Raw genomic sequence first — 16,616 nt, 5'->3', positions numbered from 1 at the left:
ACTAAAGAGGGATCCATCCCCATGCACATCAGGTGAGCATACAAGCTTGTATTAATTTAATTCTTACCCGTGTCGGCAGACGGACACTTGCGAATGGTGAAGATGGCACTCAACTCCTCCTCTTCCTCAGGCAGTCCCTTCTGCAAGCGCTGCAGCTTCCTCAGGCTCTCGCTGCGCTGGTGCTTCATGGAACGGACGTGTTGGATGAGGTTCAACTTGGCCTTGGTGGAGTAGTTACACAGGACACAGTGGTAGTAGCACGACTCGCCCTCCACAGCGTTCTCGTGCTGCTGCAAATGCTGTAGTGAGAGAGAGAACAAGAGAGTTAGCATGGGGTTTTTAACGAAGGGGATACCTAATGCCATTTACAAATGAATAAATCAATTGCCAATCAGGACTCTGTTGTTTAACACAAAGTCAACGTCATTCATCAACACTACGTTGGTCTCTGGAACCTAGCATGAGTGTGTGTATCTCTCTGTGCTAACAAGACAGAGGAGGGATGTTGGCGTCCTCTGGGCTGGCAAGGTAGACCAGAGGAGCATGTCAGCATCTACAGGAAGAGCTTGAGCAGGGACACACTGAGAAAAGTGCATTGATCCCTTTCACTCAAGAGAAGTCTTTCGTCTCTGAAAAGGAAACTCCAAACATCTGCCTGTTTCACGCATGGGATGCTAAATATTGATCACCAGCGAGTCAAATCCTGCTTCTTTGAGAGCAAGGCAAAAAGAGAGAGACGGGTGGTGGTGGGGTGCTCTGACTATATCCAGAAGAGGGTATAGGGATCCTTGGGGGGGACCAGAGATATGTGCTATGATCCACGAACCCAAAACAAGCCAACCACACCGCACACCCAATGGTAACAGCAATCCCAAGCCGAGTCTGTGCTCATTGAGCACACCACATCTAATCAATGAGATAAGACCAACACAATAAGGACACTGCAGGCCTATATATCTGACTGCTAGTCCCTAGTTAGCACCTGTGCATGTATGTTGAAAGCACTGACTAATACATCTTGACTAACCTTGATTCATGTCTTCTTTCAAGTCATGATTGTTATTTAAGCCTTATGAAAGCTATCAATGAACTTTTAGAATAGTGTCACTGTTAATCAATGTCAATTTTCCCCTTATTCATTCTTCATGGCCATCATCTCTTTGGTGAATTATGTTTGTGTATGTAGAGTGAAAGATTAACTGCAATTTTTATATGTCAGACTACACATACACTCACTGTTCACCCTCCATGTAGAACAAGAGAAACAAATAACTTTTGTGTGTTCAGGAACAGCACACGCTACATCTTTGCAAAAATATGACAAAGGCATATGAAGGTCATTGGTAACTTTAATACTAAACAAAATAAAAAAATAAAAAAAATATGGATGGAACCATGGCCTAGCTGTGGTAGGATTAGGATTAGTTCACTTCAGAATTAAAATTTCCTGATAATTTACTCACCTCCATGTCATCTAAGAGGTTCATGTCTTTCTTCAGTCAAAAAGAAATGAAGGTTTTTGGTCCAAATTGAAGTTTCATTGCAGCTTCAAAGGGCTCTACATGATCCCAGCCGAGCAATAAGGGTCTTGTCTAGCGAAACAATCAGTTATTGTCAAAAAAAAAAAAAAAGTATGTCACGTGTGACCTTTCCAACATGATTACGTAATGCGTGGTGCATTGCAGAGCAGTGCAAGATGAGCATTTGTGGTTAAAAAATATATAAATTTAGATTTTTTTTTTGAAAACGACCGATCGTTTTGTTAGACAAGACCCTTATTCCTCGGCTGGGATTGTGTAGAGCCCTTTGAAGCTGCACTGAAATTGCAATTTGGACCTTCAACTCGTTGTACCCCAGTGAAGTCCACTATATGGAGAAAAATCCTGGAACGTTTTCCTCAAAACCCTTTATTTCTTTTCAACTATAGAAAGAAAGACATAAACATCTTCGATGACATGGGGGTGAGTAAATGATCAGGACATTTTAATTCCGAAGTGAACTAATCCTTTAACGGGGTGATATGAGTTTACAAAAATGGCTCATAACATTTCCAATCGTATCTGCTCATCAAATAACAGTATCTTTCCTAAGTCTCTTTAGCTTGTATTGGTTGTTTACCTTTCTTCTGTTACGTGAGTCACGAAAAAGCAACTAAATTGCACCACGAATGAGATGATGCAAATCTGTAAAAATATCTCTCTGCCTTTTTGCCTGGCAAAACATGTATTTTCTCTCTTGTGGAGAAGCTTTTAATCTCCTGCACAGACCACCCCCAAACCCTGACAAAGGTCGGGGAAAACAAATTGATTCATTAAGACGCGGCTGAGTTGGCTTTGCCCTGCAGCGCAGAGATGAGATGCTTTTCCATCGGCTTCGGATGCACAAAGCCAGAGTAACATTAGATTTTTAACCCAATTAAGGCCACATCAGGTGTTGACAACAGTGAGAGAGGAAAAAATATTGTGTTCCCTGAAATGTTCTCCTTCTCTGGTAATATTTAATTTTCGGGTAACATTGCTATAAGGTTTTTTTTTTTTTTTTTTTTTTTCAAAGCAATTGTGGTGCTGGTATCATATGTCACCCTGGTATACCTAAGATGTGCATTAGGACCACTGACTTCCAGGAATGGGTTTTTGCTTTTTGTGTGTGCCCCTCAGCTCCATGTAATGGAGTTATTAGGTGATCGTAAAAGGCTCTGTCTTTCTCCTCACGCTCTCTCTCGCTCTCCTTCACTCCCTTTCCTGTTTGAAGTGGGGGTATGATGTCATTGAGTAGGTGCTGCTGGATGTTTTGGGCTTTACTTGAGCTGAGCTTCTCCGCCTCACCCCCCCTAACACATATGCAGCGTATCAGAGCTCAGGTACACTGATCTGTCACGGATTTGCTTGTATAAAACACCAAATCAATCCGCTGTGTGCTACGAGATGGCACGGTTTCTTCTTTCTTCGCAAGTGAGGAGGAGAATATATGGACTGAAACGCACATCTTTACTTGAGCCAACTTTTGTGAAAATAAGTGCAGCAAAAAAGACGACACCTGAACTAAACTTCAAAGATCTTTGAGGAAAAAAAAAAAAAAAAATGCGGGGAGTTTTACAGCGCCCATAAAAAGGGTAGGATTTACATGGGTCAACCTTAGCCCAGCGAAGAGCAATATATCACTTCTTTACCCAAACTAAAGCCAGTCTACCACACACTAGATGCTACATATGTTAGCCAATATGCTATACAGTGATGGTACAGCTAACATATTTACTCCAAACTACCATGGTGCTCAGGTACTTCAAAGAATAACATGGTATTACCATATAGCATAAAATATATATATATATATATATATATATATATATATATATATATATATATATATATATATATATATATATATATATATATATATATATATATATAATATATATATTCCAAAGGAACTTTTTATAATGGATATTAGAAGGTTTAAAGGGTTAGTTCACCCCAAAATGAAAATTACCCCATTATTTACTCACCCTCAAGTCATGCTAGGTGTATATGACTTTCTTCTTTCAGCCAAACACAATCAGAGTTATATTCATAATATCCTGGCTGGTCCAAGCTTTATAATAGGAGTGACTGGAGGATTTGACTGGGAGTGACTTGAAGTCCAAAAAAGTGCGACAGCCATACGCATTCGACTTGCGTCCAAAAAGCGTTAACTTCCGTGACGTAGTACACAATGACATGACGTTCTACACTATGTCCTACATTATAATGCATAGTACATCATGTCATTGTGTACTACGTCGCAGAATGCTTTTTGGACTTACGTTGAATGCGAGCCAGGATATTTTTAATATAACTCTGATTGTGTTTGGCTGAAAGAAGAAAGTCATATACACCTGGGTTGGCTTGAGGGTGAGCAAATTATGGGGTAATTTAAATTTTTGGGTGAACTATCCCTTTAAGACTCTCCAACACATCATAAGATATAATATTCCTGAATATCCATATAGCAGAGATAAATGTATTGCTTCCAGGTCTGAGACCAGAGGGCCAAAACGATCTCTCTCTCACAAACATATCTACATGATTCCATCTGAAACATCCACACGAGGGATCCTTAAGATGATCTCTGCACCTAATCTCCCACCCAACACACACACACCCCTGGGTCTGAACGTGAAACACAATAACGCATGAGAGAGCGCTTGTGTGCGGCGTGTCTGTTTCCTATGATCCTGAGATGAAGCTCCATGCTGATAAATCACCTCCAACTGAAGTGCAGGAATTCAGCGGCTTAATGAAAAAGTCATGTTCACCGAGCAGGGAGGGGCCGGTCAGGGTGCTGTTGAGAAGTCTCCCCTCCGCAGGGGCCCCAGAACAGCCGCATACAGGCCCCTGGAGCCAGAGAAGGCCACAGAGTCAGCATGGCTTACATTACTACTCAAAATTCATTTAATTGGCTGGAAGTTAATGGCAGACTTACAGGAGAGCACATGAGCTGTGGGGAAGTGCAGTGGAGCGAAACCTGAGTGGGCTGGAGGGAGTAAGTGTGTGTGTGTGTGTGTGTGTGTGTGTATGAGAGAGAGAGAAAATGCACGTGTGTGCAGCAAGTGCGGCCCATCTTTACAGGACAGGAGTTACTCTCTCTCTCTCACACACACATGCACATAACGACCCAAGTGAAGGATGAATCAGTCCCCTGTACTCGTGTAGGTGAGGAAAAGCAAGGGCGACTCACCTCGTCCACCCCGCCGCAGCTCAACACTGCATCTATGCCTGTTTTGCTCCCATAACGCACAGCTATCACTTTCAACACCTACCTGCTCCTGTGCATGGATCTACAGAAGCATCCACTTATGTGGGCTGAAAAAACACACACCTTTCACACCCATCACCACTTTAACTGCCAGAGAGCCGAATACAGGGCAGGCACTCAGCATACTCTATGAAAACCTCCACAAATGCCAGACCCACAGCGGAATCGTGGTAAAGCAACTCTTAAGTTCCACAACATACTCTACACAAGTACATGGACACAAATGCTTCTAGCTATTCATAACACTAAGCAGGTTCGTGTGGGATTCTCAATGTTGCTGCAAGAGTTGCTATACAGAGTATTAGCACAAACTATTTTTTACACATCGTTTTGTTTAATTTTAGTCTACAAAATAAATATATATGGTTGAGAAAGTGCAAAATTAAAATACATATTCAAATAGTTATAAATGAAACATAAATTAAACATCAATTGTTGACATTACTGACAATGATTGAATTGTTTGCTTATGCTTTTATATTCTTATAATCAGTCTTTCTCCATACTCACATTTTTATAAACATTTTTTAAAAATGCAATTGTTTAATAATCATTATGACGCACATTTCTTTTAAAATCTTGTCTCAGTGTTTCCTGATGAAAAACATGGACATTTTCATCAGTAATTTTGTTGACGAGTTTAACACCATCTACAGCCAGTTTTCTTTTTTTAAGTTGAATCGCTAGCATGTTATTTAGAGTAAGTTAAAACTGTCACCATGCTTACTTGAATAGTAACAAATCTGGTTTAATATTATATACTTTTGAAGGTAACTCTATTGTTCTAACTGTGGTTTGTTACACGTTATGCATGCGCAACGGGTCCGGATGCTTGATATGCTTTGGCCAAGCATATTCACGTATGCAATTGTGTACTTGTGTAGAGTATTTTTTTCTGGCCTAAAGCCTTACAAAAAATGTGCATGAGGTGAGTGTACAACCCATCACCCACCTCCCCTACCCACCCCACACACACACAGACAGACCCCCTTTTGCTCCAACCCTGATTTCTACTATCAAATTTGGCAGTGCTCTTAATACAAAATTAATGCATTAAAACAGATGACTATCCAGTGGCTAAATAGCTATCAATTTCTCCCAGAGCTGACGAATTCCCACTGTGAGTGAGCCAGAGAGTGTCTGAATGTGTATTGCTTTGTAATTATCCCAATGATTCTCGGCACTTAGTGGCGAGGCCTGGTGATTTCCACTCAAACTCGCTCACACACATACGTCTGCTTTTCTGTCATGGTGGGGATGTTCCATTGACTTCTATTGTTTTAATACTGAGCTAATGATATTTTCTAACCCTATCCAAACCCCTCAGCACAAACCATTCTGCATTTTCATTAACACATGTTTATTAAGACATTTTCCTCATAGGGAAATGTGTGGGTTGGTCCCCACAATGTAGGTTATTTTTGGTGGTGTTACAATACTTGTAGGGACATTTGGTACTGATACTGATACCAGAGACAGGAAACTAACAGAAACTGGACTAAAGTGCAATCTAAGCCAAAATGATTAAACACTGGCCACAACACTTCATGCTAGGTTACATATCCATTGATATCATGCTGTTGTGGGGTCACACCAGTGCCTTAAGGGCAGCACACTAAACTGGATTCAGTCACATGTCATCTTGATGGATACAGTCAAGTGCACTGACACCTTTGTAACCAGCCTAATGATGTCATTGGTTAAATAATAGCCAATGAGATCACTGCTCTGCATCCTGAGACGAGACAAAGGGATTTGCCTAATGGGCAGAAAAACCCAAGCAGAGATGAGACGGGAAGCTGCACCCTTTCTCATATCTCACTCTGTGTGTGTGTGTGTGTTTGTTTGTGTAGGTTTACTTAGCTGTACTTTAGTGGCAAAACTGACCCGAAAAGTTCTAGAATTGGCAAAACCTTACTTATGAAAAAAAAAAAAAAAAAAACTAAATACAAACTAGGCTGTATTTTGCAAAACTACAATTAACTGCAGATTTCAGCTGAAATTGACCACTAGTGACCGTAAAACACCAACATCCTTTATTCTCTTTCAATTCCTACCAATTGTGATTAGAGGGGCAGATTATCGATTATTAAAAGCATGTTTTTTAAAGACTTGTAAAAGCAAGCTAAAATGGCAAGGTTATAAAGATTTATTTATAAAGGCATGGTTATAATGCCTTATTTTTCTTGCAGAAGCGAGATAAAATGGCATGGTTGCTTCAGCAAATGCATTTTTAACTCTCGTTTGCTTTTGTTAATGGGTTAGTTCACCAGAAAATGAAAATTCTGTCATTAATTACTCACCTTCATGTCATTCCAAACCCGTAAGACTTTCGTTCATCTTCAGAACACAAATGAAGATCTTTTTAATGAAATCAGAGAGCTTTCTGTCTCTCCATTGACAACCTATGAAACTACCATTTTCAAGCCCCAGAAAGGTAGTAAAGACATCATAAAAGTAATTAATGTAACTCCAGTGTGCTTTCTTTGCGCAAAAAAACCCCATAATTTACCACTTTATTTGCAAATTATTAATCTCCATCGCACGTTCACGTGACGACGTCCACTCTCATGTCAACACAACACACATGCGGTGTGGTGCTCTCGTGAACACGCACAGCTACTCTTGCTTTAACACAACACGCATGCGTTGTGGTGCTATAGTGAATTAAAATTAGCTTTATACAGAAACTATAGAAGTCTAAGTTCATCTTCATTAATAGTTACTATGCTGTGAATGAGTTTGTCCTACCTCCTTCACTTCTCCATTTTTCTATCTCGCTTCTCACTTAGCAGCAGTAGTTTAAGGAGTAGCAGAACCGCGACCACAGAAGCTGCACTGGATGCCAAGTTCAGCGGCTGGTTCAAATTAGCCACTGCGAGCGGCGACATGCCCAGACGCTGCGCTGTGGCTGGAGAGACAGCACGTACCCACCCCTTAACTGCATACCTGCCACTTCCTGCACCTCTCTCATTCTCTGAGATCCTGTGTTTTCAGGATCACTTTGCTCTGTTCTCCTGGAATAGCCATTCTATCACTTCCCAGAGGAACATTTTATTGCTCAGATGTTGCTCTCTCACATCTCCGAAGTTAATGGAGTTCTCTGTTATTTTTTACTCAAGAATCAGCTGTGATTCTGATGTTTCTGATACAAATGGAAAATAAAAACAGACACAAACGAAACAACAGTTGACATAATGTGGGAGTCTAGATTTATAATGAAATAAATGAATGTAGATAGCGAACTTTGAAGGAATTTGATGAGAAATTGAGATCTTTGAAGATTTTAATTGAGATCGCATTGAAATCTCTAGCTCTTAAATGAAAGACTTTGCTATCTTGTCCAATCTGAGCACAATTTGTGATATTGTTCTCACATTTACTGAGGAGAAAAGTCAATCTCTATTTAATCTCTGTCTAGGAGAAACAATTGAGACATTAAAGTGATCTTGTTTGTAATTTATCTTCACTAAACTTTATCATGTTATAATAAGTCATGTTCCAGATGTGATACAGTGATTTAAACAACGGATGTGTTGAATCTGTGATTAAGTTCTCTGTGATAGATTAGAATGGTTTGGATGGATTACTGTACATGTGCGTTCAGGAAAAATAAGGATGAAAAACAGAGAGATAGGGGCCTTAAAAACAATCCTCTCCAGAAGCTTATACCACCCCAGTGCACTTTAACAGTAAATAAAGCAATAATTATTGAATTCCTTTGGAATAAATAAGCAGCTAGAAAGTAAACAATAGGAACATAATTGTAGAAAGAAGGCAATCAATGCCTGCAGTCATTTGGCTTGTGTTGATTATGCGTACGCTCGTTTGTGTATGTTTCTTTGTGTCTTTGAGTAAAAAGCAATAGCGGTTAGAGGGAGGGTGTAGTGACAAGCAGTTAAATAATACCCTCTCGCATACACCGGTGCAAAACAAGCATGGGGTAATCCTTCCTCCAGTAATGCCCCTGCATTTCCAAACAATGGTTCTCAATCAGCTGATCAATGTGTCCACATAATTCATTGTGCGAATCGGTCTAGGTGAGGAAGGAAGAGAGCAAGGGAACTCTATAGAAGGGATTGAGAATGGGAACTCAGGGCAGTGGAGATATCAATACCCAGATCAGAGATAATACAGCAGTGGCAATGGCCAAGGCCTTTTTGAATAAGGACAAGAATATACACATAATGTAGTATGTGAAGTCAAAATAAACACATTTTACTTGGACAATGCGCTGAGTCACTTTTTACATTAAGTGACTTGGAGATCATGCAGGAAATTAGGTTTAATCCAGGGTTGGGCAAAAGAAAAAGAATTGCAAAACTACATTAATCGCTAGACGTCGCCTTCCACCATGAAGAGCTAATTAACAGCTTAGCCTCCCATTGTTTTTATGAACGCAAGCCCTGTAGCGCCAAGCCGCATCCAGCCCCGTAGTACAATAACTCTGCCTGCAGGAGGCGACAGCTGTGTGGAGCTCTAGGGGCGACACACACAGCTGTTCCAACTGTCCCTAGACATCTGCGGCCGCCTGGTGCCATCTGGAAAGTTAGGAGGGCAGCTTAGGACCTGTACAGATCCTCCTACCCCCTGCAACCTCCAGCACGCTTCCCATAACTAACCCTCCATTTTGGTAAGAGACGATGTTGCTAATTATTAGGACAGGACAGTGAAAGAATTCTGTGTATGTCTCAGGGCATGCAGACAGGAGACAGACACGATCAATCGAGAGACATTCAGAGGTACTTAGACCGTTCAATGATGTCTTATTTGTTATATTAGCTGAAAAACACATGACTTGTTCTGGTGATCTAGCAAGAACAGAATGATTTGTGAGAAAAACATACGCTGAATTCAGGTTGATTGGGACACTTTTTCCCCAGTCATCTATCTTAATGGCAAAAAGTGTCCCAATCACCCTGAATTCACCCTACTTGCAAAAGAAAGCACTGCATCTATTTCACAAAGTCAAATACATAAAAGAAGATACCAAATAAGTCATGCTGTATTTATGAGAATAGCAAGTGTAACATAACATTGTAGTTACAATAACTGTCTGAATTTAACTGAAACTGGGGATTGACTCACTGCATTTTTGTTTATCTATTGAGGTTGATGTAACACAAGGTTGGGCAAATACATTGCTAACAGCAAACATCAAACTCTTCGGGAAACATACCAAATGCTTCACTGGAGTCAGCGCAAAAATAAAGTATGGAAGGATCCTGAAAGATGATCATCAACATCTGAGTTAATAAAAGGCAAACACTTACCAATAACCCACAAATTAGTGAATACTCAAATCCAAACCAAGTGAACAAGCCCTTATCCTAAAAAGTCATAGACGTGATAAAAAGGACACCCCACAGTATTAACTCCTCAGGTTTGTATTATCTAGCTTTCACCTCCAGCGTTCCTTGTTAGTCTACGTGAATATTTCATTACCACATAATTGGTTGATGCTCCAGGCTAGGTTATGAGGCAGTAAGAATGCTCCCCTCTTCTTGTTCTTCTTTTCTAAAATTCACAAAGGGCAGTCTGGAGTCGGCTGCGCAGAGTGTTTGAACTGGTCTCCGATGAGGAAATGTTTGAGTTGCCAGGCTCTGCCCCTCTCATCTGCCCGGCTTCACCTTCACCCACAGGACTAGTGTAATGAGAGGGCCTGATCGTGGCCCTGTGCCAGAGTAAATATTTAAGCTCAGCTTAAAGAGTCTGGCTTTTATTAGCTGTGTTGGGCCTACAATGGCGCAACAGGCCCTAAGAGTTCTCACCTTCTTAACATGCAAATGAATAAGCGGGGGCGGGCTGGGGGTGGTTACTTTGGGAACCTTATTTGCATAGCACATAAGCATTCTGAGTGTCTGAGGGCAATGTAGTGGTAACACAAACTTTGAGCACCTATCCATTTCTAGTGGCTCTCTCTCTGTTTCTAAAGATACACTTTGTTTGCCTTCACTCAATTGCTTTGACTTCTACTAACTGCATAAAGAGCTTTAAATTCCCAATAGCCTACTGAGCTGTTGTCACTTGATTTGAGCGAATTAACTTGTTAATTAGTGTCATTAACCTAAACATACAGTGCCTATATTGTGAGAAACAAAACATATGGTGTGGTTGTGCAATCTGTCCTTCATAAAAGTACTGTTCTCACTTAGACTCCACTGAATACATACTATATTAATAATATATTGTATTATTATTATTTAGGCTTAAGTTTTAGTTTTTAGATTAGAAAAAAAAAAGACTCCCCCGAAGCTGTGTATGTTTTGACCGTGTATGCAAGACATGAAGTTGAAATAAGCCCTGGCCTCGAGCCTATGCCCAGAGGAGCCTGAGCACAAAAGTGGAGCTCTTTGAGAGAGGCTCACCTGTCCATTCCATAATCTCCCTCTTCTCTCTTTAAGCAGAATACACATGGGTGCTGAAAACATACAGCGCTTTATGGGATCCGTCATCAGTGCAGACTCATTAGCTTGCAAAGGAAAGAAGAAATACAACTTCACTTTCCATAAAAAAGAAACAAAATGCTCATTGATCAGAGTAATCAATAGTGGATCGATAACCTAAGCCCTCATCATTCAAGTCCAGCATAATTACAGCTGAGATATGGTCATTATCACTAAAATCAAAAAAGGTGGCAGGTCTAACTAGAGGCAGCTCTATTGCTTCAGTGTCACTGGGCTGTACAAATACTGTACAGGGCCCTCTGAAGGACCTCTGCATGCGATTCCCAAAATAACTTGCTCACGCCATCAGTCCTCGTGTCATTGTAGAGGTTGCGGCCATGGCTGCCCATTCGAAGGCATTTAAGTTCCGTGCACTGCTACTGCGTCAGCATAGCAAAGCTTTGCATTGCTCTTAACGTAAATTGAACGTTAGTTATAGGATAGCATTAAGCAACCAACGGGATGCCTTGTGATTTTAATGCATTAAATGTTGTGGAAGAGTGCCCTCCTTATGAGATTTGCAGCCAGATTAGGTACTAGCAAAAATAAGTAGCTCTTACTCACTTAAGTGTCAAAGGAAGAGCAGAGGTCCTTGAAAGTGATGAGATCTAGCAGAATGGCATTAGTTGGCACCAAACCCAACCCTGTTTTGATTTTAAACTCGCTGTCCATGCAAATAGCGCCGCAGATGCAGGGTGACAGCGGCGCAGCGTGCAAAGTGCTAACAGGTAGAGACTGCTAGAAAATGCATAACTGGGCCTGAGCATGCTGCTAACAGAGAGGCCCGCACTCCTCCTCCGGCTTGAGTTTCCGTGTCACTTCACTTTGAACTGCATACACGATGAGCGGCTGGAGGCATAAGTGCACTTGGCAATGGCGCTACGAGAGAAGTGTATACAGTTTCTAAACCAGCTCTGTGTCTCACTCTCGCCTTCTCCCTTCCCTGCATTCTCCACCAAAGCGCCGGGAGCGCCATGCTTGTAAAAGTAACCACAGCTCTTTAAGAGGCTCATGTATTTACAAACGGAGGTATGTCGAAATCAAAGGAATTACCACATGACATAACACATCAAGCAGCCAGCGGATAGAGAATTTATAGGGCGGATTCGAACATGGGTGGTGCGCCCAGGAACTATGCCATTGTTTGATCATGCACAGCCACAAGCAAGTACAACTCACTCACCTATGACAGGTCCCAAGATCGCTGGTTCATTGGCGCCAACCCCCACCTTTCGCTACCTTTCTCTCAGTCAGGTGGTTACAGGTGCAGAGTGCTATTGTTTTCTACTTCCTGTTGATCCTCCACTTGCTGATTTCTCCTCACATGTTGCTTTTGGAAGTAAGGCTCTGTCTGGTTATGTAAGCCTAGTACATGAGCTGTTCTCACTCCTCATCCTGCACCTCTTGTGAAGTACAGCAGTTAAATCTGTTGTGCTCTGTCCTAGTTGGATCTAAAGAATCGTTCTCTCTCTCTCTTTTTCTCCCTCCCCCTCTTTTCCTCTGTTGCTCTTCTGCCTAATCTCACCTCAGTTTTTATTTCGCCCGCCTTCATCTGCAGAGGACTAAAAATACATGATAAATGGTACATGATATTTTAAAGTCTTATCTCTTATCTGTTCTTACAAGGAAATAATAGGGTAGTTAATCCTGAAGATCTCCCTCAAATTGATTAATCAGCACATACGGACAATCAAATAAATGATTAATATTCCCCAGACCTGCGGTCGGACAGTTACCCCCAAAGCATCAGTAATAATTCAGTAACCCTTCCCAGACCAAAGCCGCGTCTGCCGGTTCAGCAGCAGCTCTCAGTTGCGGTGGGAGATCTTTGAAGTTGGTGCATAACAAACTCTCAGCGCTCTACGCATGGCTATACCTGTAGATCAGAGCACAACTGCTGGCCAGGCCATGAAGACATTGCAGTTTTCTACTAATGGAGCTGAATGCAGACAAAAATGTAGCTGCATATCTCTAATGTCTGCACCACGATGCCCGACAGATGTTTGGCAATTTCTATTAGGCTTTTTGAGACAGCAGGTTTTTAGAAACCAGTTTGTTAAGATCAGGGCTAATCTGTCAAAATGATGTTGTGGTAAAAGCAAACATGCCAGATAAGTGAGCAATATTGTTACAGTACCTCGGCCCTGGAGAGAAGTAACATTAAAATTAGTTAAGATAACTTGAATGTTACATAAGGGGGTCTTGTAGATGTATGTCCTGCTTGCTATCTGTGTGTCATCCTGGTCTTATATTCAGATGTCTTCAGACAGGCTGTTTAGCACAGGCTCTCCCTGCACTCGCACCCGGGCCACACCCTGTCCTGGTGATGGATTCCCTGTTTATTCAGCAATTTCTAGGACAAAAGGAGATCATCTCCATGGAGAATGGTTCTCTTTCTCTACCATTACTGAGTTTGCTAACCTTCCCATAGGGGTCAACAAACAGCCCTCCTCCCCAAGCCGACCGCATCTGCCAGATTGCGAACTTATTAATGTGTGAGTGACCCAGGCCTGGACACCCCTCATCCACAACGACTGTGGTGTGTGCGCATTCGTGTGTCTGTGCAAACATATGTTTATGTGTCACAGCTTTACCATGTGGACCGGCATCACCAGTCCCACGCTAGTACTGACCCTTAACTGCCTACCCCCACCTTGGCCTTTGTGTAGGTCGCCTGGCTGGCTGGATAGCTAGAGAAGCCTGTGCAGCTGTCTGCTGTCCTCTTCCCGGACACGCTGTCTCTGGTGTCCATGCTTCTGCTTCCGAACGTGGCTATACATAACATCACGGCACATAGTTCGAAACCTGACCACCACCTGCATTCTGCCACTCAACCTGGGTTGCTCGACAAGGCTATGCAGTTTCATTAGCACAAAGACACGGTATTAAACTAATCCATGTGTCTCTTGCGCTGTGGCCGGAGCCCCATACGGTCTCAGCAGGGGCACCATTAGCCTTTCAGCGAGAGCGGGCTGATCTGAAACCCTGCCAATACGTCTGTTGATATATGGCCTTGAGCTCTAATAGGTATAAGCGTGGCGTGCAGGGTGGTGTTGTGAGAAGCCAGGCTTTTCTATAACCGATACAGTTAACTTTGATCTTGTCTTAGCATGGCCTGTTTATAAATCAGCAATGCAAATATTTATGAGCTGGATGGGAGAAAATGGCTGGTCTGGTTTATATCCCTGGACTTCTATTCTTCCTAGCCGCCCCATCCCACTCCCTCAACTCCTCCTCCTCCCCCCGGCTCATGTGTCGACGAGGACGCCACAGCAGTGGGGTGAGAGAGCACAGGCCCCAGGCCACATCTATCATGTCTACGCTGTCCAGCTTTATTGGCTGGTCATGGAGCGCAGGTCAAAGGCACTCCAGGGGAGGGCAAGGGAAATCTAGATATCCAGGAGATGGAGGAAGATATCTGAAAAGCTCACACAAAAAGTTGACAGAGGGGGTCTGTGTTTTTTTTTTTTTTGCAAGCCTCTCCAGCTCAGTGTGGGTTTGGTCTAGGCAAGGTGAGGTCTGAGTCTCCTCCAGTAAAGCTCAATAAAGAACATGAGAATGTGCTCAATAACTATTGCCTTTTTGCTTGCTCCCTGCACACCTATCTGTTTCCGCCTGCAGTGCACACAATGGGACGGCCCGCACTGGCAGATGCACAGGCTTTAATTGCTCCCCCCAGTCCTGACCTCTGCTCCTGATCACCCTCTGATATACAGCATCTCTATTAAGCTGGGAAGTAGGTAAATATTCTCCTAAAGACCTTCCATCCTAACGGCACTACTGAAAATGGAGGGAAAAAAAAAAAAAATCAATCGCCTTTTTTCTTTTGTCCTTCGCCAACTCTATTAGTTTTCCCATTTTATCTGATGTCGGGATCCAAAAACGCAGAGACCAGTGCTGATGAGGGGGCATCCGTGTTTTGCAGTTTGATGCAAAGCTGTATACATCACGTGTCTGGTTTCTAGAGAAATGTGTGGCTTTATTATGTTGTATTTCAAAATGTTTTGAAGACCAGTGGCGTAGCGTCTGGGCATGCAAGGTATGCACGTGCATATGGGCCGGGGCGGATTGGGCGCTATTACGGGCTTAACCCCATAGTATACTCTGAGCGTCCGCGCACCGCCCGCATCACAAAATTTTCATCATTAGGAGGGTTTGTGGGCGTTCGCACTCCCCGTCACGTGCATCCCAATTTTTGTGATGGGCAAGGACAGTGTGTGTACTGTACAACAGCCCATGCGAGAGTGAACTGAGTGCTTGAAAACAAAAGTCCACTAGTGTGCAGTGTACACGCCGAACGCGTCTTTCTGCAGCCAAATACTTTCAAAGGCTCGCATGCGCGTTTTTGCGTGAGACAGAACCATGTACATATGTTCAGAAAAATGAAGTATAATAGAAATAATGTTGTCAATCACTTGCTATAGCCTATCTATGTTAAATGTACTGAATATCATTAAGAATCTGAATAAACGGACCATAAAATGGTCCATGCCATGTCTTAGCGATGATCTATTGTATTTGACCAGTATTCACTTTTCTGTCATTTTTAAAGTGTTTAAAGTGCTTCTGAAACTTATGCATGCAGTAATATGTCAATAGTACAGAGTTTTAAATGAGTCATATTAGTTTTCTGAAAAAAAAAAAACTAATATATGTATTTTAAGATACTGCACAAGATGTGATTAAATGTAACTCGTACTCACTGGGGTGGATACTCTTTATTCAACTAAATAAAATGCACATAAAACGTGATGGAAAAATATTTAGAGAAGAAACTTATAGTAAATTATTAGGAATAAAACATGTGCATTAAAAAAGTCTGTGACAGAATAATTAATTCATAACTGGAATAATCTTCAGACTCATCGCATCTGAAACGACGCTATGCTTATTCTGAAATTCCAGAGTCGAATCGGTCGAATTCAAACGTAGACTGTTTTTTGACATTTTTGAAATAGATCCGCAACACGAAGTCAAAATGATGGAGGAGCGCATATAGTGCTGTTGTTGTCATTACTAGAAATGTTTTTTTTTTTTGTACCATTTTTGTCTGCATGTTACTGATAATATCTTATTCATATTAAAGTCCTGGGACAACCGTGTGCAATCGAGGGGGGCCCGTAAAAACATTTTTGCATATGGGCCCAGGGCTGACTTGCTACGCCACTGTTGAAGACACAAGTTTGGATGGAGAAGTCAAATTTGGGAGAATAAAAAACATGCTTTTAAAGAATAGATGAAGATGGCTAGCATTTTTCAGAAATAGTCAACAGTGAATTACAAATTATTGGACTTGTTATGTCTTGTTAAGCTTGACGACAACGCGCAATGTGGACAAAAATATGCAATGCTGTGTTTGTGTTGGAGTGTTTGAGA

The 16,616-nt window shown here is 41.8% G+C and overlaps 1 protein-coding gene across 1 annotated transcript in view; it reads right to left on the bottom strand.

The window, feature by feature from the left end:
* The window catches only part of zfhx3b (zinc finger homeobox 3b), a 271,273-nt gene that overhangs the window by 69,089 nt on the left and 185,568 nt on the right, over positions 1-16,616 (bottom strand). Inside the window, 1 exon segment of the mRNA XM_048186070.1 lies at positions 68-299. Coding sequence (XP_048042027.1) covers positions 68-299 — 232 coding nt within the window.

Source organism: Megalobrama amblycephala, linkage group LG3 (assembly GCF_018812025.1).
Source record: "Megalobrama amblycephala isolate DHTTF-2021 linkage group LG3, ASM1881202v1, whole genome shotgun sequence".
NCBI classification, from domain to species: Eukaryota; Metazoa; Chordata; class Actinopteri; order Cypriniformes; family Xenocyprididae; genus Megalobrama; species Megalobrama amblycephala.
The sequence above is the reverse complement of the archived record's forward strand: the minus strand, read 5'-3'. Positions and strand labels throughout refer to the sequence as shown.